Below are 25,317 nucleotides of genomic sequence, written 5' to 3' on the forward strand. Positions count from 1 at the left end.
GGTGGGAAGGCTCTGCAGAGGGACCTGGACAGGCTGGATCGATGGGCCGAGGCCAACTGTGTGAGGTTCAACAAGGCCAAGTGCCGGGTCCTGCACTTGGGCCACAACAACCCCAGGCAACGCTGCAGGCTTGGGGCAGAGCGGCTGGAAAGCTGCCCGGAGGAAAAGGACCTGGGGGTGCTGGTCGACAGCGGCTGAACATGAGCCGGCAGTGTGCCCAGGTGGCCAAGAAGGCCAACGGCATCCTGGCCTGTATCAGAAATAGTGTGGCCAGCAGGAGCAGGGAGGTGATCGTGCCCCTGTACTGGGCACTGGTGAGGCCGCACCTCGAATCCTGTGTTCAGTTTTGGGCCCCTCACTACAAGAAGGACATGGAGGTGCTGGAGCGTGTCCAGAGGAGGGCAACGAAGCTGGTGAAGGGCCTGGAGCACAAGTCTTATGAGGAGCGGCTGAGGGAACTGGGGGTGTTCAGCCTGGAGAAGAGGAGGCTGAGGGGAGACCTCATCGCACTCTACAACTACCTGAAAGGAGGTTGTAGCCAGGTGGGGGTTGGTCTCTTCTGCCAAGTAACAAGTGATAGGACGAGAGGAAATGGCCTCAAGTTGCGCCAAGGGAGGTTTAGACTGGACATGAGGAGAAATGTCGTTACTGAAAGAGCGGTCAGGCCTTGGAACAGGCTGCCCAGGGAAGTGGTGGAGTCACCATCCCTGGAGGTATTTAAAAGACGTGTAGATGTGGCGCTTAGGGACATGGTGTAGTGGGCATGGTGTGTTGGGTTGACGGTTGGACTTGGTGATCTTAGAGGTCTTTTCCAACTGTAACAATTCTATGATTCTAAGCCCCGGCTTGGAAAAATGTGGCCGTTCAGGTTAGCCATCAAAGCCCAACTGTGCTGAGCAGGGCTGAATTTGAACCCTCATCTGGAGCCTGAAGGTCTGGAAAACCCCATAGCCATCCAGCCCCAGGGCAAAGAGAGCTCCCTGGGGAGACGGCGGGGGGCTGGCATCAGCCTTTATCTGCTTGCTCTGGGATGTGGGAAGAACCACGAGAGGCTTCCTCAGAAGCTCTAGGGTGGCAGTAGATGATGGACAAAGGTGACTTCCCAAATCGGTAGGAGCTGGGTATTAGTGAGGAGAAGCCGAGGCCAGGATCTCCTGTATCCCAGCCTTGACCCAGCAGCTCTGGAAGGCTTCACCAGCTCTCCCGCAGCTCTCGGGTGGCTTGGGCACGGACAGAAAAAGCATGGAAAGGTTTCATGTGCTTTCTTAGGTGCATTTATTTTTTAAGGCTCGTCTGAGTGCGGCAGCCAAAAGATTTTCTTTAAAACAACGCGATTTGCTATACTTTTTGCCGCAAGCCCCTATGCTACCTGAAGCATTCTAGCAAGGGTATTAATCACTCAACACGGCGATGACTGTGTGTGTGGTCCACAAATAAGCCCCATTAGATCTTGGAAAAAAACCCTGCTCGTTACAGAAATCTGCTTGGCCGGCAGAAACCCAATGCCTCCTAGAGACCCCGGGATGAGCAGGTGTTTGAATCCAGGCGAGATCTCACCTCACCACTATTTAGATCTGAGCGAGTCCTCCTGTGGCTTCTTGTCTCCCACCTTGCACTTTGTAGGACAAAACCTCCGTGGCTTCCACTTAGGGACCAGGGGAAGGGCAATATTTCTTACTTTTCTTCCCACCATTGCAGCTCAGCAGGTACCTACCTGAGAGCATCATTTATTTTATAGAGCATCATTTATTTTATAGAGCATCATTTATTTTATAGAGCATCATTTATTTTATAGAGCATCATTTATTTTTTAAAGCATAATTTTGCAAAATGCCCATCTTGAATTAAAAAAAAAAAGATGAAGGACAAGGTGACTGACTGCTATAGAACAGTCCTGGACACCTCCGCCTATTTCCTATCGGGGTTTTGGTCTCTGTGGGTTTTAACAGAGGAGCATTGCTCTGCTCATTGCTGAGCATCAGCGTCTCACGACGTCTCAACGTGGAGCCTGTGCAGGAGCTGGGAATCCGAATCCTCTTTGCTTCCCAGCCGCTCTCCTCTTTTCTCTGCTGCTGCCCCAAGCACTTGTGTGACCCAAGAGGGTCATATACCCTCCCGTACCAGACCACATCCATTTGTGGGAATGATTTCCTTGCTGTTTTTAAATAAAAAAAGGCGCAAGATGCTTTGCAGATGCGCAGATGTTGCTTCTAAAGATGGAAAAGCTCTGCTTAGGAGTCTTTCTGACCCCAAAACTCTTGGCAGGCTCCTTCTCCCCCCCTAACTTACCCATCTTTTAATTTCTTTTTTCTTTTTTTTTTGTTTTTTAATTCTTTACCCAGTCAGTCAGCCTGATAGAGCGAGGGAACCCGTCTCGGAGCTTGGAGCAGGTCTGCCGCTGGGCTCACTCGCAGCAGCGCTCCGACCCGGAGCACGCCGAGTACCACGACCACGCTGTATTCCTCACCAGGCAAGATTTTGGTCCCGCAGGTATGCAAGGTACTGTATTTATCTCGATCAGGTATGTGCAGTTTGCCGGGGGAAAGCCAGCGAGGGGAGAGGATTTCTTGCAAACACAGTCTGTTTCTTGGCCAGCAAGGTCCAGAAAAAGGTTATAAAAATTGGTATTTTTTTTTTAATGTGAAGTAGAAGAAAGACAGAATTAATCCAGAGCATCAACCTGAACGGATAAAAAAAATCATCTTTATTCATTCTGCCCTTACTTTGCCCCAATTCTCCCCTTGTCCCAAAGTGCCCTAAACAGTTTAAAAATAACGTAAAAAAGATGGAATACCACAGGGAGCTTCATGGGGCCGGTCAGTCCTTTCTGTCCTCTGGAGGACCTTTAAAACCTGGTTTTACATGGGTTGGTTTCTTGGCCCCCTTAGGACTGGACATGGGAATATTGAGTAAACCCTGGGCCACAGATGAGGTCGGAAGGAGCGATGGCAATAGTCCTCTCACCCTCGTGGTGCAGAGGCTGTGCTGATGGGGTCCGAGAAGTTAAAGACCACTAAGCAGGAGAAGCTTCTGGCATTTCACGGCTCCATTGGAAACGCAGATGCTTTGGTGGCATCATGAGAAGTGACTTCTCCCAGTTCTCCTGAGCCCGCTGCCTCCAAATTGCCACCTCCTCCTTCCCATACTGGTCGCAAGGTCTGAATTTCCCATCAGGAGGCTCCCTTTGATGCCACGAACCTGCTGGTAATGTCACACTGATTTGTAGCACGAGTCCTTCTGGTGCGCATGGGAGGAAGGAGTCTTGTCCTCACCTTGATTACCTCCCTGAACAGGTTCTCCCCGCAGCAGGGGATGAACCACAGGAGACATCCAGCTGGAAGCCCTCTTGAACATGCTGTTGACCATCAAAGAGCAGAGCTTGGGTTGTGCCAACGGCCTCCCTGCTGAGCCGTTGACCGGCCTTGGGCACCTTGTCCGGAGTCACGTGGCAGCGTGGGTGAAATACCAGGTTTTGTTTCATTTTTCTAGACTCTTCCTGGCAAAGTGGCTGTGTCCAAAGGCATTGGTGAGAGGACCTTTTTTGGCATGTCAGCAGAGGGGGGAGACTGGCTGGACTCCCCCTTGGTGGGAAGGAGTCGTGAGGTCGATGGAGTAGCCCTGCTCTAGGGATGCTCGTTCCAGCTCCTTCCCCTTTTTCCTGCGGATCTGGCTCCCTGCTTTCCACACGTCTCCGGGACGGACGTTTGCTTTCTGCAGAAGTCCCCGTGGCTGCCGTGTCCTTGCTTGGCTGTGTTGCATGGCACAAGGTGCGGGTGCTCCTCACCCATTGGGAACTGCCCTCTTGTTGGGCTGCTGGAATAGTAACACTTTGCTTACCCTTTTTTTCCTCAAAACAATGTCCTCTTAGCTCCATATCATCCCTTTTCAGCTCAGGGCTATATGCAATGAAGGACCAGACGGCGGCACCTCCAATACTTGCTCCTATTGGCGTATGTTCACTGGTGGTATCTAAGCGGCTTGCTGAGGTGATGGCAAATACCTGCTGGCTTCTTTAGCCACTGCTGTAGGGTGTAGGTGCCGGTTGGGAAGCATCTGCCCTGCTCATACGTACCCTGAAGCTGAGCTGAAGGCAGAGTGGTCCTGCCCCAGAGACCCTATAGCCTAAATCAACAAGCCAGGAGAAAGGCAGCCTTTGAGGATGAAGTCCTCCAAGTCACAGGGACCTGGGAATGGAGCCTAAACGTCAAGCCCGTGCTCAGCTTGATGCCTCATCACTCCTTACAGTTGTGTGCCCAATTAGCAATGGAGATTGGACCGAATCTGACTCGTTAACCCGTGCGTCCTCTTAGCCCAGGCTATTTCCATGCCGGCAAGCCAACCAGCTCCATCACCACATCCCCACCAGACACAGCTCCTATCTCCCCCTGTATCGTGTCACCTCCCCTTGGCCAGTAAACCAGACCAGTGTCTGGTCTGGCGCGGCACTGGTTAAGCTGGATGCAAGTCCTTGCAAAGCGTTGCGGTCTTGCGGCGTAGCTCTTCTCTGCTGCAGGTCCAAGCCGAGCCCTAAGGAGGTTTACAAAAACTTCTCGGTGCTGGCAACAGCCCTGCTCATGGCATCTCTTGATGGTGATGGGAGCAGTCATGGCCAACGTGGAGAAATTTTGGAAAGCTGATGCAATTGTTGCTTTGGGAATGGAAGGAAGCGGGAAGGCGTGAAGGGCCAGGAGGGCCAGCGGAGCTGCGCTGCCCTCGCACGTGGGCTGCAAATAAATCCCTGCCCTTCAAAGAGAAATGCCTCTCGGCGGTGGACAGATGGCTTCTAAATTATTAATTGCAGCTTCTGAAGCCCTGTCTAAACCAGAAGAAAGTGCCGTGGCCCTCTGCAGCGGGCGGGCACGGAGGGCTTTCTGGCCGGGCTGAAGGATGCTTTTGCTTAGATTTAATTTGTTGCCCTGTAATCGCCCACGGTTGGCCTTTGAGCAGGCTGGTGGTCTACGTAGAAGGTCAGAGAGGCTGAAAGCAGGTAGGAAATGTCCATAAAGAAGACTAAAGTGCATTTGGTGGAAGCAAGAGACTGGCTGGTGTCTTGCCGGGATGGTGAGGACATGCCGCTTCTATGTGTGTGTCTGGTAAGCGTTTGCAGGCTGATCTAGTCTTTACCAATTAAAAGTATTTTCCAGGTAGTTACTTCTCACCATCCTTCTCCCGTGGAGAATCCTTTATACTTTTTCCAGTTCTCACTGGGGTTTTAATTATGAGAGACTGTGTTTGCCGTCCTGAGCATCCACCTTTTCATATTCCTTTGTCCCATCTCCCGTCCAGACATCCCGAGCCTCTTTGGTTGGGAATTTGTCCCATTTTCATCCTACACAAAATATATTTGCTCTCCCCTCCTACAAAAAACTTTCCACATCTTTACTCTTTCTTGTGAAAAGTTTCATGGGGAAAAAAAAAAAAAGGTTCTTTAAAAATTCTTTTTCCGGGATTTGACTCATTTACGGTATGGTTAAACGCAATTATCTGATTCTCTCTCAAGCTCTTAGTTTGACCTGTTACCTTTTGCTTTCCTTCTGACGGCGGTGCCCACTGAGCACGTCATTTCTCCCCTCTCTTTCTTGAGGTGTTTTAGTTTATTTTTTCGTCGGAGTAAGTCTCGTTGCCCATCGGAATGTGGGGAAGATGAAAAAGAAGCGCTTCCCCCGTTAAATAAAACTCCCGAGTGCGGTTATTGAAGCAGGCTGCTTTGAAGAGATCCTTGAGGTTGGGGGGTTTCTCTGAGGTTACGTGGTGCTTTGCAGGCAGAAGCGAACTTGCTCTGCGTGTGATGAGAATCGGGGGATTTATTTAATCTTGGGTTTGTTGCTCAGCAACTTGGATTCACCTGACTTCTTCATTTGGAGCGCAGGCAAAAACGCATCCATCGCTTCCCACGAAATACCGTGTGAGTGAGCCCTTCAAAGCTTTGTGTCTGGGCTTGTTTTGAAAGATTAAATTATTATGATGAGAAAAGTTTCCTTTAGAAGTTCCGGAGCAGGTGGACACCCTGGAAAATCTCTGCTCAGCTGATAAATAGAAATATCGAGGGAAATGCTCGCCCCAAACCCCCTGGCTTTTGCCTTATGCCCGGGGTGATGGTAACTTCTGGGCGTCCAGCGGTGCAGCAGCAACATGTCCCTTGTCCCATCAAGCATCCCATCCTCCCAGTGTGGCCACAAAGTCAAATACTGTTGACTTTAGGGCAGAGCTGTAGGAAACCTTTTATTTTTTGCTTTCATCTCTCGTCCTTGACCAGCTGCCTGGTGCCGGGACCCACCCGCTCGTTCAGCGTGGGAATTAAGCTCAGTGCAATCGCATTTTTCCTCTCCACCCTCTTCCAGGGCAATTAATCATGAGTCGCTGGCTTGGTGTGGAGCAAGTGGCCCACAAGGATGGTGGCACATGGGCTGGGTGGACCCCGTATTTTGGCTGGGGTGCGTGCAGGAGGGCAGGCGGAGGGGTGTGCGTCCACCCTCAGCTCATCAGCACCCTTCTGCAGCTCAGCCTCCCTCTTGGCTCGCTGAGCTTTCCTCTTGGAGCATCCCTATCCCCAGGGCAGAGTTATCCAGCATGGGCCTGCCCTGCTTTTGCCTCTCGGACCTGTAAGTCCTTCCTTCACTAATTTCCTTTCCCTTGATGCCAAAAAGGGTCAGTCTTTTTTAAAAAAAAAAAAAAAAAAGAGATAAAAAAAATTTGGAAAGTCAATTCTAGAAGGTGCCAAGGAATTCATTGAATTGGGCAGGAATAACGCGAGGGGAAAAAAAAAAAAGGAAAATAAACCAAAATGGAGATGACGCGTTGCTGAATGGGTGGGGGGGGAAGGCTTCCCTGCCCACAGCTGCCCCACTGCACTGCACTTGATCGAGGGCTGGGGGCCGGGGAGGTGCATGGTCCTCCCCGGCTCTGGCTGGCGGGGGGGTGCCCCCGAGCCTGGGGCTGGTGCGGGTGCATGTGCGGGTGCATGGCAGGGGGCCTGCGGTGAGCGAGGCGGTGTTTTTGGCAGGGCTCTGGGGGACACCTCACGCCTTTTGTTCTCTCTCTTCCTTTCTTCTTTCTTTCTTTTTTTTTTTTAATAAAAAAGAATGCGGGGGATGCCATTTCTGGGCTGGGAGGCGGTGGTCGCCGACACCGATAAAGCACCCTTGGTTGCCCTCTCGCCGGCCCAGTGTGTCGGCACGAGGGCAGAGAGGTGCCGGCGAGCCTCAGCGTAGCCTCAGCCTGCTTTTGGCACTGGCAGCCGGGATGGTCCCGCTGGTGAGCAAGTCCTTGGGCTGCCGTCCAAGGGACCTGGGCAGCTCCTCCTCTTCAGCGCCTTCCTCTTCATTTTCTCCTTCTGTTGCAGTGAAGCCAGGCTGCGGGTTGTTTTTTTTTTTTAATTTTTCATTTCCCCCCGCCCTCTCAAAAGTTTTCTCTCTCCTCTCTTCCTCTCTCCTTCCCTTCTCTCTCGCCCCAGGCTACGCGCCGGTGACGGGGATGTGCCACCCGCTCCGCAGCTGCACCCTCAACCACGAAGACGGCTTCTCCTCGGCGTTCGTCGTCGCCCACGAGACCGGCCACGTGTAAGTCACGGGGACAGAGCTGGCTGTCTTTTTCTTTCCAAAAGGGACTTTCCGCTGGTGCAGACATAGGTACCACCGCGGCACCAACGGGCTGCTGTAAATCCCCCGGGAACCCGACTTTACGCCGGCCTTTCCCACCAGGTTAGGCATGGAGCACGACGGTCAGGGCAACCGCTGTGCTGACGAGACCAGTATGGGGAGCATCATGGCACCGCTGGTCCAGGCCGCCTTCCACCGCTACCACTGGTCCCGCTGCAGCAAGCAGGAGCTCAACCGCTACATTCAGTAAGTGGATTTTAACCAGGAGGAGACGTTCTCCCTTCGGGTGGCGTGACCGCCTGCGGGTTGTACCCAACAGCTCCTGCGTGAAGCAAGCGGTGGGCAGGTCCCCAGTGGGATTGCTTCTTTTGGCAAGAATAGCAAAAACAGGTCCTTGGGAGGTTATTTTCCCTTTTTCTTCTACGCCTTGCACGAGTCTGAATTGGTTTTGGGCTGCGGAGGCTGGAGGGGAATGGGAACTTGATAAGAGCTGGAGATGTCACCAGAGCCATAGTTTGTAGAAGATCTCTGCCGCTGGAGCCCAGATCCAGATCTCAAATATTTTTGCCATTTGCTTTGGGCAGCCCGGGCGGTTTGTCCTTTAGGCTATAAAATGTTGTGTAAAAAAGGTGTAGAAACAGGCCAGCAGCTTTCTGTGCGTGGGGGCCAAGAAGAGTAGCAGGCAAGGAGGTGGCAGTGGTGGTACCCACTCGTGCCAAGGTGCTCTGTCCCCAGGGGAGCTGCGGGCAGGGGAGGGGTGCTTGTCTCTGGGGGACTCTGCTGTGGTGGGTTGACCCCAGCTGGACGTCAGGTGCCCACCAAAGCCGCTCTATCGCTGCCCTCCTCAGCTGGACAGGGGAGAGAATATATAACAAAAGGCTCGTGGGTCGAGATAAGGGCAGGGGGATCGCTCAGCAATTACTGTCACAGGGGAAAATTTGTTTAATTTATTACCAATCAAATCAGAGTAGGAGAATGAGAAATAAAAACCAAATCTTAAAACACCTTCCCCCCACCCCTCCCTTCTTCCCAGGCTTAACTTTACTCCCAATTTTCTCCACCTCCTCCCCCCGAGCGGCGCAGGGGGACGGGGAATGGGGGCTGCGGTCAGGTCATCACACGTTGGCTCTGCCGCTCCTTCCTCCTCATGAGGAGGGCTCCTCACACTCTTCCCCTGCTCCAGCGTGGGGTCCCTCCCACGGGAGACAGTCCTCCACGAACTTCTCCAATGTGAGTCCTTCCCACGGGCTGTAGTTCTTCATGAACTGCTCCAGCGTGGGTCCCTTCCACGGGGTGCAGTCCTTCAGGAACAGACTGCTCCAGCGTGGGTCCCCCACGGGGTCACAAGTCCTGCCAGCAAACCTGCTCCACCCTGGGCTCCTCTCCCCATGGGTCCACAGGTCCTGCCAGGAGCCTGCTCCAGCGCGGGCATCCACCTGCTCCGGCGTGGGGTCCTCCATGGGCTGCAGGTGGACATCTGCTCCACCATGGACTTCCATGGGCTGCAGGGGGACATCTGCTCCACCGTGGACTTCCACGGGCTGCAGGGGGACATCTGCTCCACCGTGGACTTCCATGGGCTGCAGGTGGATATCTGCTCCACCGTGGACCTCCATGGGCTGCAGGGGGACATCTGCTCCGCCGTGGACCTCCACGGGCTGCAGGGGGACAGCCTGCCTCACCGTGGTCTTCCCCACGGGCTGCAGGGGAATCTCTGCTCCAACGCCTGGAGCACCTCCTCCCCTCCTTCCCTGACCTTGGTGGCTGCAGGGCTGTTTCTCTCACATATTCTCACTCCTCTCTGGCTGCAGTCGCGCAGGGCTTTCCCCCCCCCACCCCTTCTTAACTATGTTATCCTGGAGGTGCTACCACCCGCCTTGGCCAGCGGCGGGTCCGGCATGGAGCCGGCTGGCCTTGGCTCTATCGGACAGAGGGGAAGCTTCTAGCAGCTTCTCTCAGAATCCACCCCTGTAGCCCCCTGCTACCAAAACCTTGCCACGCAAACCCAATAGATCCACGCAGTTGTTTTTTGCTGAAAACATGTTTTCCAGCGGTGGGTAGTTAGCGTCAGCGCCAAGAGAATTCCGATTTCTCCGTATCTGAATCTGGAGAGAGGACTGGAGGTGAGGGAAGGGGTGAAGGAGGGAAATCCTCCGTGTCTGACTCCGCTTTGCCTCTGTCCTGCATCTCTGCAGCTCCTACGACTGCCTCTTGGATGACCCCTTTGAGCACCAGTGGCCCACCTTGCCCGAGCTGCCGGGCATTAACTACTCCATGGACGAGCAGTGCCGCTTCGACTTCGGCGTGGGCTACAAAACGTGCACGGCGGTGAGTACGGAGCCAAAACAGGTTGCATGCCCGTATTGTCCCCCGCCGGGACCCCCAGCCAGGCGCTGCGGGGGCGAGGAGGGGGTGCCCCGCTGCCGTCCCAGCCCAGCTCCTCTGTGCTCCCCAGTTCCGCACCTTCGACCCCTGCAAGCAGCTGTGGTGCAGCCACCCGGACAACCCCTACTTCTGCAAGACCAAGAAGGGGCCACCCTTGGACGGGACCGAGTGCTCTCCAGGCAAGGTAGGGGACGGGGACGCCCTCGAGGGCAGCAGTCGTGGGGTGCCTGGTTTTTAGCTTTTATTTTCCCCAGTTTGTGCTCAGATGAGGACTTTGTTTTTCTTCTGATCTGCCTGCTTCTGCAGAGAAGCAGAGCTCGGTTTTGTCACCTGGCAAAAGAGCGATGACGTCACTGCGCATCCAACCTCATGATGTCATCAGGCTTTTACTTTAGGTTCTCTTAGCGTGCCCGTTAGCACAATATGAAAGCGTGGATACGTTGGAAAAGCTTGATCGTTTTTGGGTGGTTCTTTGCCGGAGAAGGGATGGGCGTAAAGTATCCAACAACTTTTGATAAGTTTCTGTATAAAACCTCGCTGAAAATGCTGCCTCTTCGAGTGCTTTTGCCGAAAGCTTCCCAAATGAGGCTTTTTGAATCGGGTATAGATGTGTTACACGGCGTGCTGGCACGTGGCTCCAGAGGACTGCAACATCTGGACCGGGAGGCCCAGGGCACAGGCTGGAGTTCAACCCCGGGTCTGGGTGCCCGTGGGGTGACACCGTAGCTTCGTGCCAGGCGTTGCGTGCGTGCCTGGGAAGATGTGCGGAGCTCTGGATTTCGTTTACCAAAATACCCAGCAGCTTGCTGCTGCGCTCCTTGCAAAGGTTTGGGTTCATCCCCCCCCGTGCCAGCGGGGAGATGTCCCCAGGGCTGACCCAGTCCCAGAGCCAGGTGTAATTCAGTGCCTGCCCGAGGTCTGCATGGGCAGGGAGAGGCAGTTTGACTGGAGAGAGAAAACCAGTCCAGGAACTCAAAAATCTGGTGTTAAGGAAAGAAAATCAAAGGGATTTGTTTTGCAGAAGGATCTTTCTATGCCCCAGGCTTGTGCCTTCAGCAGCTTTTTGCAGGAGTTTTTGAGCAGCTTTATGCAGCTGCAGGCTCTTCTTACCCGATGAAAGCATGGACGTCTTGGGAGCCTGCCCTGCTTATCCCTGCTCCTCCGCTGCATTTTCTGCTACGAGTCCCGGCCGTGGAGCTGTGCTGGGCTCTCAGAGCAAAGCCGCGGGCTGCTTGTGCTCCTGGGTCGGTCGTGAAATGATGCAGCTTGCTCATCCCCAAGGGCAGACCTGCTGTCGCATGCCCAGGGACCGCTCCTGGTCCTGCTTCCTACGGGAGGGACGTGCCCGAGGGCGTGATGAAGAGCACCTTCCTCCCGTGCTTTGCAAACTGCGAGCTATTTTTGTAGTGCTGTGGGTGTAGGAGGGCTCTCTTTACCGGTGCCTCTCTGGAAGAGGCGGGCGTAGAGCTCACCCCTCTTTCTCCTCCCTTCCAGTGGTGTTTCAAGGGTCACTGCATCTGGAAGACGTCGGAGCAACCTTACAGCCAGGACGGCAGCTGGAGCTCGTGGTCCAAGTTCGGCTCGTGCTCCAGGACCTGCGGAGGAGGCGTGCGCTCTCGCAGCCGGAGCTGCGACAACCCGCCGTACGTTTGGCCTCCGCCTCCCTCCTTTCAGCGGGGGTAAAAGTAGAAGCGGCCGAGAGCGACAGGCTCCTCGCTCTTCCCCTTGCGCGCTCGGTCGGCAGGGATGAGGACATCTGCTCCTGCCTGGGCTGTGCCGTGCGTTTGGGCGCTGAGCTGCGTCGCATCTGGACAGCATCCCCTCCGCCTCCGACGCTCTTTTAACCCACCCGCTTTATTTTCCAGCCCGGCGTACGGCGGGCGCCACTGCCCAGGAGCCACCTACGAGTACCAAGTGTGCAACGCCGAGGAGTGCCCGGGGCCCTACCAGGATTTCCGTGCCCAGCAGTGCTCCAAGCGCAACTCCTACTACACCCACCAGAACAGCAAGCACGCCTGGCTTCCCTACGAGCATCACGACGGTGAGCGGCGGCGGGTCCTCACAAAGGAGCGGTAGTCAATATTGCCTTCCTACCCAGAGGAGGTCGCGCTGGTGGCCGTCACCACGGGATGGAGATTGTGCCAGCTGCACAGGTGTTGGGTTGTGGAAAAGGGTTGGGTTGTGGAAAGCTCCTGAGCTGGAAACTAGAGTGCAATAAGTTGGACATGAGGAGAAATGTCTTTACTGAAAGAGTGGTCAGGCCTTGGAACAGGCTGCCCAGGGAAGTGGTGGAGTCACCATCCCTGGAGGTATTGAAAAGACGTGTAGATGAGGCGCTTGGGGACATGGTTTAGTGGGCATGGGGGTGTTGGGTTGACGGTTGGACGCGATGATCTTAGAGGTCTTTTCCAACCTGTATGATTCTATGATTCTAAGCCAGCATCAAGCAGCCAGGTCTTTAAAATCAATCTCTTGTGCTTGCCCTCGGGTGTCACGTAGAGAAACCCAGACGTTGCTCTGGTTCCTGCTGTCTCAAAGCGCAGCAGAGCTGGGCTGAGAAGATCACCCTGCGTTGAAACCTCTCCCCGCTCCTCCTGTGCTAGTAAGAGAAGAGCCCCTCGTAATGGTAGCCAGAGATAAATCTGTTTGCGCTACTTTTAAGTTTTATCCCCGCTTTCTGTGTGTTTTGGCACAAAGAGGACTTGTTTTCCTTGGAGACGGTGGGGTGACGGCGCTGCCCGCTCGCTCCCGGAGCCGCGGTGGGGAGCTGGGCTGGGAGCCAGCTCCGCCTGCCCGGCTTGGTGTTCCTCATGCACACAGCCACGCGTTGCAGCGTCACGCAGCGTGGCCCGTCCCGTTGCCTTCTCTTAATTTCCCGAGTATGCTGGGCAAAAGTGTGGGCTCTTGAGCAGCAAACAGACGTGGCAAAATAAGGCACGTGAATAGCCTGGGCTTTGAAATCTGGCTGTGCTCAGGGGTACGAGCTGAGGTGGGTTCTACCTTCAATCACCCTAATGTATTTCCACCAACCCTTTCCCCCCCCCCTTTTTTCCCCTTTACTTTTTATTTTGCCGCAGATGCTCAGAAGTGTGAGCTGATCTGCCAGTCCGAGGGAACGGGGGACGTGGTCTTCATGAATCAGGTTGTTCACGACGGTACCCGCTGCAGCTACCGAGACCCCTACAGCATCTGCGTCCGGGGCGAGTGCGTGGTGAGGAGCTGGCGGCTGCTGCGCGACTGTCCCCGTCCTTTGCCTCTCCAGGAGAGAGCTTGTGTATCCCCTTGACCCACTGCCCCTTGGGGACGCGTGTTTTAGCCCGGGGACCCACCCTGGGTGCAGCAAAGAGCTACGAGGGTGGTGGAACGATGGGATGGGCTGCAGGGATGTAACCCCGGGCTTGTCTTCTCTTCCCCACGGGTGACAGCACGTCGGCTGTGACAAGGAGGTGGGCTCACTGAAGCAGGATGACAAGTGTGGGGTCTGCGGGGGGGACAACTCCCACTGCCGGACGGTGAAGGGCACGCTGGCCAAGACCCCCAAGCAGCCGGGTGAGCGAGCCGGATGGGTTTGGGAGCGGATTCGGTCAAGGTCAGCTGGATTCACATGTGGGGGTGAGCGGGTGCGTGTCCCGTTGGAGCAAACCTGCTCGCTCTTCTCCCTCCATCCTTCCTTCCTCCCTCCCTTTCAGCGGGTGTTTTGAAGATGTTTGAGATTCCGGCTGGGGCGAGGCACCTTCAGATAGAAGAGATGGAACCGGCACCCCACAGCATTGGTGAGTACGCCGTAGATCACCTCTCCCTTCACCCGCTACCTCTTTCTCAGCTTTATTCTGACAATTTCCCCCCCCCAAAGGGTCTTACTTGGGTCATTTCAGTCCTTCAATGGCAGTGACCAGAGGAAATGACGTTGAAATACCTCCTTTCTCCTCCAGCTGTTAAGAATCAAGCCACGGGTAACTTCATCCTTAACGCCAAGGGCAAAGAAACCAAAAGCCAAGTGTTTATTGAGATGGGCTTGGAGTGGGAATACACCGTGGAACGTGGGAAGGAGAGCCTGAAAACCAGCGGTCCTCTGCACGAGGCCATCAGCGTTTTGGTAAGCCTGGCTGATCATCACCCAGTGGTACAGGGAGGGAGGGTGGTCTGAGATGGGATGTAGGAGGTGATGGAAGGACTTTGGTAGAGAAGGGATGTAGGGCGTGTCATTTGCCCCTGTACTGGGCACTGGTGAGGCCGCACCTCGAATCCTGTGTTCAGTTTTGGGCCCCTCACGACAAGAAGGACATGGAGGTGCTGGAGCGTGTCCAGAGGAGGGCAACGAAGCTGGTGAAGGGTCTGGAGCACAAGTCTGATGAGGAGCGGCTGAGGGAACTGGGGCTGTTTAGCCTGGAGAAGAGGAGGCTGAGGGGAGACCTCATCGCGCTCTACAGCTACCTGAAAGGAGGTTGTAGCGAGGTGGGGGTCGGTCTCTTTTCCCAAGTAACAGCGATAGGACGAGAGGAAATGGCCTCAAGTTGCGCCAAGGGAGGTTTAGATTGGACATTAGGAGAAATGTCTTTACTGAAAGAGTGGTCAGGCCTTGGAACAGGCTGCCCAGGGAAGTGGTGGACTCGCCATCCCTGGAGGTATTTAAAAGACGTTAGGGACACGGTGTAGTGGGCATGGGGGTGTTGGGTTGACGGTTGGACTCGATGATCTTAGAGGTCTTTTCCAACTTTAATGATTTTATGATTCTATGATTGTCTGATTCTGTGATTAAAACCAGGGAGATGAGCTAGCCAAAAGCAAGGGGCAATGAGCTGCGTGCCAGAATGGCATAAGGACGCATTGCTCGGGTGCTTGAGTCCAACTGTACGTTGCTCTGTGCAGCAACTGCTTATGACTCCATATCTCACTTTAGTTATACTGGTATTTGGGGGAGTTAGGGATTGGGTTCCCTGGGCACCCAGGGAAGGGGAGGTCTGCACTCCCGTCCATCCCCGTGGCCGGCGCTGGCTTTGGGTGTAGACTGAGGTCCTGCAGGTCAGAGGAGAGGCCAGGGGCACTCTCCCAGAGGCCATGGGATGTCTGGGCAGTGCTTTTCTCCACAACTGGAGAGGTATGTTCCCGAAGGGTAGCCTCTGTGTTCAGAGCCCACCTAAGCATGTTGGAGGTAGTAACGGGGTTTGTTTCTCCTACTCGTGTGTGTACCATACCATGTGGTCATTGTTCGCTTCTTTTTTCTTCAGTGGCCTCCTCTTCCCTCCCCTCTCCCATGGCATCGCTCCTTCCTCTCCTTCCCCCTCTCCGATTGTCCTCTCTCTGTCTGCAGGTCATCCCTCAGGAGGAGGAGGCGAGGAGCAGCCTGATGTACCGGTACATCATCCACGAAGACTTGCTGCCCATGATCGGAAACAACAACGTCCTGCTTGAAGAGATGGATTCCTACGAGTGGGCCCTCAAGAGCTGGTCTCAGTGCTCCAAGGCGTGCGGAGGAGGTAGCTTTCCCTTCGTGGCAGCCTACAGCGCGGGCTTGGGAGGATGCTTGGGTACGTTAGGCAGCGCCTGAGCCCTTTGGGGCATCTCTGGCTTGGAAATGTGCAGATGCTCTTTGAAATCGTTTCTCCCCAAGACCACACATTCGCAAGGCTTTAGACCTAGACCTGGTAGTGCGTGGAAGCCTGGCTTGCTGCTTCACACCCATAGCCGTGTTCTTTGCACCTCTGTGATTTGGGGGATCTACCACGTGGGAACACGAGTGTTAAAAACCATTATTGCAGAGCAGTTAGGTGAGCATTTCAGCCAGATTTCTTAGGAAAACAGGCTTATGTGATCATGTGTGCATGCCTTTGTCTGCCTATCCACGTACCTTCTATGAGTTTTTAACTCGTTGGCTGTTTTTAGCCCGATTTCAGCCAAGGAGCAGTGATTTTGCAGATGACTCCTGCTAAAGCTTGCATGGAGATAGGGGTGGACGCACCAGGAAGCGCTGTGTTGGAGGGCAGGTAGCACACGCGAGCTCCTGGCAGAGCGATTGCTGGATTTTTCCCTCTGGGAGGAAGCGCGTCTGCCTGCGTGCTGGCGCCGGGCGTTTGCTGATGAAAGCCTCACCTCGATATGGCCAGTGGGATCTGATTTCGAAGCTGGTCCTGCTCCCAGCAGGTGCTGGATCAGAGACCTCCAGAGGTTACCTCCAACCTACCTGACCTCAAATGATGGAGAAGACCTTCTGCTTCCACCTTGCGCTGTCCAGCTCGCGGCTGGAAGATTTTAGGACTTGCAGGGATGGAAAGCGAGCCCTCGCTGGCTGCCCGGTCCTCGCTGCAGCAGGGCTCCCAGCCGGGTGGCAGGCAGCTCGTGGTTAAGCCTGGCTTAGCCCCGGTCTGGCCCGCTCCCAAGCAAGCGCAGCTTATTTGGCACGTTATAGCAGCGCTTTGGCTGGGCTTGGGGTATCCTGCTTTTTTTCCTCCCAATCTGGAGAAATAAAGCCAAATCTGTGGCTCGCTAAGTGCCCGTGGCTGTGTCTCCCCCAGGAAACTCATGTCTTGACCTGGGATTTTGGGAGAGCGGCTCGGGGGAGGGATGGGGGGAAGGCTGAGTCTGCTTCGCCCCTCTCTGTGTGTGCACCCCACGGCAGCCTGGGTGACCCCAGGAGGCTGGGGGGGGGTCCGACACCCACACGAGCATCCTCTGCCAGCCTGGGTGAAGCACTGCTCGGGTCCCACCTGAGCGGTGACATCCGAGAGCAGGGATGCAGGAGAGGGACCGGGCGGGGAGCCGGTGGGACCCCCGCACCCATTGCCTCACCCCCCATGCTCTGCCCCCCCGCCCCAGGCATCCAGTACACCAAGTACGGCTGCCGGCGGAAGAGCGACAACCGGATGGTGCACAGGAACTTCTGCGACAACGGCAAGAAGCCGAAGCCGATCCGACGGCGCTGTAACCTCCAGGAATGCTCCCAGCCGGCGTAAGTCCTCCCCGGCCGGCCCGAGGTGCTCTCATCCCCGCTATGGGGGTACCTGGGGCTGCATTTGGAGCGCGCCGGCGCGGGCATCCCCTCTAACGCCGTGTCCGTCTTCCCCCCCCACCCCGGCAGCTGGGTGGCTGAGGAGTGGGGTGCCTGCAGCAAGTCTTGCGGCAAGCTGGGGGTGCAGGCGCGGGCGGTGCAGTGCGTGCAGCGCCTGCAGGATGGCACCAACCGCACCCTGCACAGCAAGTACTGCTCCGGCCAGCGGCCCGAGACGCGCCGGCCCTGCAGCCGCCTGCCCTGCCCGGCACAGTGGAGGACGGGCGCCTGGTCGGAGGTGAGCTGGGGCAGGGGGGGAAGCCCCCCGGCCGCACGGCGGGGTCTGGAGGAGGGGTATAGGGGCTGGGTGTGACGGTCAGGTGCTTATAGAGCAGGCTGGTCTGGTAGGGATGGAGATAAGGGTACAAGAGGCAGCGAGGTTTTCATTGAGGTTTGTGGGGAAACTCAAAATTAGACAGGGAATGGCATCCCTGGGCATCCCGGCGGAGAGCGGGGCGGGGGGAAGAAAAAGCCCTTTTTAGAAAGTAATATCCACCTGAGGCATTGTCATCTGCAAATACTCCTCTGGGGTGGCCGTCGGGGTGTGCCGGCTCCCCCCCGCCCCCTCACCGACGTCTGTCCGTCTGTCTGTCTGGGCACAGTGCTCGGCGAGCTGCGGGGAAGGCGTCCAGCAGCGGCAGGTGGTTTGCAAAGGCAGCGAGAGCAGCGGGCGCTGCGAGGGCGACAAGCCAGAGGCCGTCCAGGGCTGCCACGTGGCCCTCTGCCCGGGTGAGAGGAGGAGGAGACGGTGGCATTTGGGGAGGGGGGCACGCTGATGGGGACCAAGCCTCTTCCATCTCCTCCAGCCCGGCTCGGCTTCAGGGGGATGGCAGCAAAGCAGGTCGTGTTGGACATCCCTGGGTTAAAGGCCAGCCAAAATATTGCGCTTTTGATATTTGCTGTAGATGGTTTGGGGTTTTCTGGCAGTTTGGGGATGCGATGAGCTGAGGGTACGATGGAGATGGGCACCCTGGAGTTCATCTTGGGGTTTTTTGGGTGGCTTAAGTGCTGGGCCAACTGGCTGCTCCCCCAGGGACCTCGTTTTTAAAGAGATCCCTTAAAACAACAACAAAAAAATCCCCCACCAAAACACCCTCCTAAGGTATTTCGAGTGCCCCCAACCTCCCGTGGTGACTGGGCATCGTGGCGCTCTCTCCGCAGGGAAGCTCTCCGGCATCACCGCCAGCACCGTCGCCGGTGACCACGGCACGCCCAAAGGGCAGCGGGTGCCCCAGGACAGGGCCAAAAACCCCGTTAGCAAGATCTCCTCCAGTAAGTGTCCCTGCTGGGGAAGAGGCTTCCCGGGATAACCCTCCCGAGGGCTTCTGCAGCTCCCGGTGGGAACCGCAGGCAGCTGGGAGGGGGATGCACACCCAGCAGGGATGTTGGGGAGTTTTACCCTCCGCTGCTGCATCCCTGCCGCCTCTGCTTGCAAAACCTGCTGCTCGGTTGCCATCTCGTGGAGTCTGGGATCTTACAGTTTCCACTGCCTTCGAGCTCTCTGATGCTGCTCCCTGCTCTGTCCCTCTCCAGGGGAGCCTTGCCTCGGGGACAAGTCCATCTTCTGCCAGATGGAGGTCCTGGCCCGCTACTGCTCCATCCCCGGCTACAACAAGCTCTGCTGCGAATCCTGTGGCAAGAAAGCCTCCTCCGCCACCGGCTCGCCCCCCGCCGTGGGCCCCAGCGCTCCCCCGGGAACCGCCGCTCCCAGCCCCGCTCCGCCGCTCTCCCCCCGCCCCACCACCCCAGCCTGGGGGGGACCCGCTGGGGACCCCACTCCGGCTCCTCAGGCCGGGCCAGCTGCCGGCGGAGGGATGCCCGGCGGAGGGATGCCCGGCAGCGGTGCTTTCCCCGGGGGGCTGCCAGCCTCGAGCGAGCCGGGCAGGGGCCGGGCAGCCAGGTAACCCGCTCGGGACCACCTCGCCGTGGGGCAGGGGAAGTCTTTTGCCTCCCTCCCTCTCCTCCTCCCCCTCTTTTGCTCTCTCCCCCCCCTCCAAATTCCAGCAATGGTTTTCACGGGTGGCACTGCCGGGTTTGGAAGTGACCCTGCTCATCCAGAAATTCCCGGGAAAACCTCTTTTTTTCTCACGATCCCCCCACCCTCCCAGCTGTGGCGTGGTTTTTTTTGACAGCGCCATGGAAAAAAGGTGAAAAGGAACATAAAAAAAAAAAAGCAACAGCGGCTTGGCTGCGGGTAACCCGCCATGGGCCGCTTCCTTCCAAGGTGCTAAAAAGATTTGGGGGGGCAGGGGGGGGCTTTAATGTTGCTTTTGCCTTCCCCTTGCTCCAAGCAGCCACCCAAGATGTGCTGGAGAGGAGGGTCCCGGCTCGTCGGTTCAGTCCCGGTGCTTGGAGCTTGGGGGTGGCAATGGGAGGGTGCTGGGAAGCTGGGGAGGGGGGGGCAAGCCAGCGGAGGGAGGTGGTGAGGTGTGTGTGTGGGGGGAAATGTCGGGAAATACCCAAACGGTATGTCCCTTGTTGGGGTAGAGGGTTTGGGGAACATGTCTGGGGGAAGAGGGAGTGTGGAAACCGTAGACCAGCTTCTGTCCTGCATCGCAGGATGGGCAGGAGATGGTGCAGGCAACTCGAAGGTGAGCAATAAGAGCAAGGTCAAAGACCAAAAATACCTGTCAAAAAATGCTTGTCACCTGCAGGTGACTTTTTAACCCATACTGCCCTTGGCCAGCCTTGAGCTGATACCGATGGCCAGCCTCCGCAGGACCACCAGCCTGATCCCTGCTTGCACCCAGCGCCTGTGGGGCATCAAAATGGGGATGACTGGGAAGCCGAGAGTGGAATTTAGGGGCAGTTACAAAGAAAGGAGAGAGGAAAATTCATCTGCGTCTTTTTTGTCGCGTGGGAGGGGGTGATTAACGCCGTTAAAAAAAGTATCGTGCCAAGTACTAAACGTATGCACAGCACTTTAGAAGCCTAGGGCTGCTTGGTGTCGGGGCAGCTGCAGGCACAGGGTCTGCCTGGGGGAGTTACGGTCCTCAAAAGCTCCCCAAAAGCGGGGTCAGGCGGCCTGCTGTGTCCCCGAGGGGTGTTCCCGCGGGGGCTGCCGTGGTTTCGGTGCTTAGGGGTGTGCAGCCTCCCAGCTGAGGGCACCCAGGTGCGGCGGCGGGGGGAAGGTGGGCTCCCGTGGGGGCTGAGCGCTGGCAGGGAGAAGGTTTTGGGGCTGGAGAGGTGGAGTCCGAGGAAGGCAAGGCTGGGCGGATAGACCAGTTTGGTATTGCATAAGCGGGATCTCTCGGGAGCACGTGGGTGCATCCGCTGGCCCTGACGGTGCTGCTTCCCTGGTCGTCCGAGGCGCAGGACAGGGTGGGTGGGAAGCTCGTCAGGTGTCCACGGCTTGCCGGCGAGGCGGCCAGGGGTGCTCGGGAGTTTTAGGGCACGCTGCTCTTCGAGCCTGGTGCTGTCGGTGCTGTCGCTGCAGGGGCAGAACACTCGTGTGGCTGCAAGAAACTTGAGGGCGGGGCTGAAGAGATGTTAAAAGCGCAGCCCGTTGCACCCTCCTGTCCCCGGATCGCCTCCGAGTCAAGGCTGGATGAGCATTTATCTAATTACTCTTAAAAGGACCTGAGGGTGAAGGTCCCCTGGCTCCTGGGTGCTGCCCTTTGGTATTCAGGGAAGCTGGGAGAAAGCCGGGAGCGGGCAGCCGGAGGGGTGCCTACGCCCGTGCAGGTATTGGTACCCACTGGCTCGACGAGATGCTGGGGGTGTACCAGGGTGGGATTCATCCCTCGGACTGCCGCCACCGCCGCCGTGCCCTTTGCCAGCCCATCCGCCAGCACCGCGGGAGTGCCAGCGTTTATTTATTGTGCCAAAGATAACGCTTCGTTTACTCTTCAAGGAGCATCTCTCCCCAGCGGCGTGGGGCGGGAGGGCTGGCGCCGGTGGCACCAGTGCCACAGCCCTCTCCTGCTGCTGGGACAGCCCCGGGCTGGCTCGGGGCAGGATTGAGCTCCCTTTTGCCTTTCCCTGCCCCAAGCAAGGCTTTTCTCCAGCGTTCCCTCCGTAGCCTCGGAGGGATTGAATTAAAACAAAACCTCCCCCCCTCCCAAAATGGGCTGTAACGTCTCCAGGACGCAGTATATGTGCGTGCATGCGTGCTCACTCCTTCCCCCCCAAATTCTCGGTTGCGCCCCTCCCTTCAGTGCTGGCAGTAGTGCTTTATTGCATTAGGAATATTTGCAGTGGTTCCTTTGCGATACCTCGGAGGAGAGCTGTGTCTCAGGACTGGCCGACCCCCCTTCGCGCCCTTCGCCGGGGTCCCCGGGGTGGGTGTCGGGGCGAGGGGGCTGCGCTGCCGGTGCTAACCCCCGTCTTTAGCCGAGAGCGAGATTATTTAAAGCAGGGTGCGATAAACAACCCCCCCCGCCCCCCATATGGGTGCTCTGGGGTGGTGATGCCGAGGGGCCGGGACCCAGCACTGGGTATTTATTCCAACCGTCGCTTCTCGCCGTGCGGATGCCACGGTGCGCGGAAAGCTGCGGCGTGGGGATGTAGCGCTGCGCTGTCCCGGATCCCAGCAGGGATTTGACCCCGGCTCCGGGAGCAGAGGGTGCGTCCGGTCCCCCGCATCCTCCTGGGCCGGGCGGAGGCACCAAGTCATTCCTGTGATGTAACCTTGTCCAGTGTTACCATGATGTATAAAGTTTTGTACATACGAGATTCAGAGCTTTTTAACTTTTAATATTTATTAATTTTGTTGGGTTCTCTTTTTTTTTTTTTTTGAACTCTAACATAATGTAAAAAAAAAAAAATAAATCCACCTCAAAATCTCTTTCTGTTGATTTATTTGGGGGATAGTGGGGTGGGGGGGCAAAATACGAGTTTGGGGTTGTTGAAATGGATTTCACGCAGCAAAGCCACCACCTCTTTATTTTATTCCAACCCAGCCACTCCTCTTTATCAGCCAGAGTTTCACATATAGCTGTTTTGAGATGATTTTTTTCCTCCCCCTCCTCTTAAATAAGATGAAGACCCAGCAAAACCCGCAGACGTATAAATTACAAGCACCCTGCGATGGCTGTAATAACATTTCATGCCGCCCCGCTGCTCGGCTTCGCTCCTGCAAGGCTTCTTTCCGGCTTTATGGCACAACGCGCTTGTTCCCAGCGTGCGGGATAATGCCGGGATCGCTGGACCGGCCACCCCTGCTGCTGCAAAGGGCCGTGGGGTAGCTGGGGAGCTCCTGGGGATCCTCCCAGGGCAAAACCCACCGGGGTTTTATCGTGCTGCAGGGCTGCAGTGACAAGTTCCCCTGGATGCGTGGTGCCAAGGGCACGATGCTGCGTTTCGGGGCGCGGGGCTGAGTCCGACCCTGTCTCCATTAGCTGCTTTCTCACTTGCCTCGCCACGGTGCAGAACCCCGAGTCCACTGATGGTGAAAAGCACATTTTTGACCCCCCGGGACACGGCTTTAGTGCCATACGCCTGCTCCAGCTGTGCCTGCTACTGTTGACGTGGCAGGAGAAAAAAACCTGCATCTATATACATATATACACCCACAAAAATATACAGCGTAGCCATTCCAAAATAAATAAAGATGCGTTACCGCTTCAGGCCAAAAAGAGCCCTGAGCTTGCACTGACAACCGATGCCACGGGCAGGTAATAAATAAAAAGCGATGAAACCAGGGCAGGGCTGAAGCCGCAGAACAAGCGGCACCGCGGGCAGCGATGCCCAACGTCGGGGTGCGTCTCGCAGCCGCCCCCTTCCCCTGTGCGCGGCGGGGAGGAGCGATGCCGAACGCCAGCAGCCTAACGTGGTAGGATGCCTAACATGGCTGCTCATGGGCGAGGTTCGGGCAAGGTGTTTTTAGGCATCCCCTAATGCAAGGCTCGGTGCCGCCTCCGTCACCCCGGCTTGCAGATGCTTCGCTGCAAGAAGCAGAAGCAGGGTGCTGGGTGTCCTCTACGCTCGGGGTGCACCGCCTCGGCCCCTCGGCCGGGGACGGGAGCGGGTGTCGTGTCCCTCGTGCTCCCGCAGCTCGGGGGCAGGCGGCGGCAGGGAGGTGCCGGCGGAGGTGCCTGGTGAAGTCTGCTTGGGACTGCGGCAGGACGCGGTTAATGACAGATGTGGGGATCCAGCCCTTGGGGAAAGAAAACACCCCGAATTTGGTCCCGCTGGGTCAAAGGCTGCCCAGGGAAGTGGTGGAGTCCCCATCCCTGGAAGTATTTGAAAGACGTGTAGATGAGGCCCTTAGGGACATGGTGTAGTGGGCATGGGGGTGTTGGGTGGACGGTTGGACTCGATGATCTTAGAGTTTTTTTCCAACCTTAATGGTTCTGTGATTCTAAAGAGAGTCGGGGTGCCCATCCCGGGGCGGAAGGGGCATTTGCACGCCAGGATGCGCAGCCCTTGCCGTCCCACCCCGAGGAACACGGTGGCACTTGCCTTCAGGTCCATGCTGAGGAGCCAGGGGAAGCGGGTACGGCCGGGGTCCCCCTGCCAGCGGGGGCTCAGCCGGGACTCGGCCCTGCGGTGGGCAAGGGAGCGGGCAGTTACGGTCCCCCCCCCCCCAAGGGGGAAAAGACCAGGGGTAAGGAGATCCCAGAGCAAACGCAGCAGGGAGGTAGCTCTTGGCGGACCTCCCTTGCCATGCAAACGTTCGTGGCTGCAGCGGTGGTGTCCCCCCGCAGGGACACGCTACCCCGTGACGGTCACTTTGGAGGGGGGCCTGTGCCTGATGCACCCCTAATGCAAGGGGACATCCCTGCCACCCCCTTATTCCTGCCCAGGGGACGTTAAGCCACCTTGGGGACAGCAGCGTGGGGTGGCAGCATGAGCAGAAGCAGTAGCAAGGCGGGGGCTTGGGGCTGGCACCTGGGGATAATTAAATCCCAATCCCCCGCAGGCGATTAAGGGGGAAAGCAGGTGATTTTTGTAGCCTTTTTTATCTGGGACGGGATTCTCTCTACGTTATTTCTTTTTCTGAAGGGACAGGGAAGTGGTAGCCATAAATCAGCAGAGGCTGGGTAGCACCTGAGCCAGCCCGGGTGGGCTGGGGGAGGCTTTCTGAGGCTTGCTTAGGGATATGCTGTGATTTAGGAGCTGAGAAAGAAGGCAAATACTCCAAAGGAGCCTGAGACAACACTTACGCTTCCTGGGGGTGCCCCCCGCAGCGTGGTATATTGGATTTGGCCTCTTTTTTTGAGCTGGCTGATTCCCCTGAACAGCTCCTCCCCTGACATTAAAGTCTGAGCAACGTCAGAGTCCCCCAGCGCGGATAAACCTCTGCGAACGGGCACCGTGCGGAAAAGAGAGCTTGGAAACGCCACACCTCTCAATGTCACGCCAGTAAAGCACATCTTCGCTCCCTGGGGTGATACCCTGCTCTTGCAGGAGTGCAGAATTAGCTTTAATCCTTCCGTGATCTTAAAACCCTCGATAAATGTGATTTTTTGGATGCTAGCGACCCTGGCGATGCAAAGTCTCGGACCGTCCGCCCGCCATGGCATCCCTCGCCGCCTGGTACATCCCTCCCCGCCTTACCTTCACCCAGCTGAGGGTGGGGTTCCACTGGGGCATTTGCTCGATCTTCTCGAACAGCTCCCGGTGCAGCCGTGCCACCGGCACGGCCAGGACCACCTTGGCCAGCCCAGGGGAGGAGAGAGCCTGTATCAACCCCTCGCCCAAAAACACCCCGAGAGGCACTGGCTACGTGCTGAAATGCCTTGCTAATAAATCCTCCCAGTCCTCTTTTTAATCACTGTTTGGTTAAGAAAGCTATTCTATCTAAATCATGCCACTCCGATTGCTTTTTTTTTTTATTTTAAGCTCCTTTCTAGCTAATGAAACAATTCAGCAAAGAGCTTAATGAACAATCACCGTAAATAATAACAAAGTCGCAAGCTGTTGGGTTTTTCTGCAGAAATGCTCCTGGTTTTCCCCAGGAACACGATTATCTGAGTTTTCCCCTTCCAAGCTTTTTCTTGCCGTCTATTTACTTTGCAGATTTGCTTGCGAACGTGCTTGCATGGAAACCCTCTTTGCCGTGCATGCTTTTGCATGGCACTTCTCCTGCACCCACGGAGAAGGAGGAAGAAGAAGAGAAGCAAATCTCCCCTCCCCAGACTCATTTCTCCTCCCGAGAGCTTTTCTGGCATGAAGCAGTAAAAGCAAGAGGCGGCCGGGCTTTACCAGCATCGTTTCTGCCTGCCAGCTGGTGTGCTGCTGCAGGATGCTCAGCGCTCGCTGCAGGGCTCTTTCTCCCTGGGTGATGTAGGAGAGATCCACGCTGGAGAACCGGCTGGGGTTGACGTCTCCGGCAGGCTCAGGGCA

At 56.5% G+C, this 25,317-nt stretch overlaps 1 protein-coding gene across 1 annotated transcript in view; it reads left to right on the plus strand.

Annotated features, from left to right (window-relative positions):
* ADAMTS14 (ADAM metallopeptidase with thrombospondin type 1 motif 14) overlaps positions 1 to 19,368 on the plus strand; it is a 36,477-nt gene extending 17,109 nt beyond the window's left edge. Inside the window, exons 6-22 of the mRNA XM_075154155.1 lie at positions 2,343 to 2,499; positions 7,454 to 7,559; positions 7,701 to 7,844; positions 9,794 to 9,926; positions 10,054 to 10,167; positions 11,478 to 11,626; positions 11,849 to 12,024; positions 13,061 to 13,194; positions 13,409 to 13,532; positions 13,673 to 13,756; positions 13,916 to 14,079; positions 15,295 to 15,460; positions 16,797 to 16,929; positions 17,059 to 17,266; positions 17,631 to 17,757; positions 18,190 to 18,300; positions 18,562 to 19,368. Of these exons, the coding sequence (XP_075010256.1) occupies positions 2,343 to 2,499; positions 7,454 to 7,559; positions 7,701 to 7,844; positions 9,794 to 9,926; positions 10,054 to 10,167; positions 11,478 to 11,626; positions 11,849 to 12,024; positions 13,061 to 13,194; positions 13,409 to 13,532; positions 13,673 to 13,756; positions 13,916 to 14,079; positions 15,295 to 15,460; positions 16,797 to 16,929; positions 17,059 to 17,266; positions 17,631 to 17,757; positions 18,190 to 18,300; positions 18,562 to 18,932 (2,601 nt within the window). The 3' untranslated portion in view covers positions 18,933 to 19,368. The remainder of the gene's footprint in view (positions 1 to 2,342; positions 2,500 to 7,453; positions 7,560 to 7,700; positions 7,845 to 9,793; positions 9,927 to 10,053; positions 10,168 to 11,477; positions 11,627 to 11,848; positions 12,025 to 13,060; positions 13,195 to 13,408; positions 13,533 to 13,672; positions 13,757 to 13,915; positions 14,080 to 15,294; positions 15,461 to 16,796; positions 16,930 to 17,058; positions 17,267 to 17,630; positions 17,758 to 18,189; positions 18,301 to 18,561) is intronic.
* Positions 19,369 to 25,317: the final 5,949 nt, after the last annotated feature.

Source organism: Calonectris borealis, chromosome 7 (genome assembly GCF_964195595.1).
Source record: "Calonectris borealis chromosome 7, bCalBor7.hap1.2, whole genome shotgun sequence".
NCBI lineage: Eukaryota > Metazoa > Chordata > Aves > Procellariiformes > Procellariidae > Calonectris > Calonectris borealis.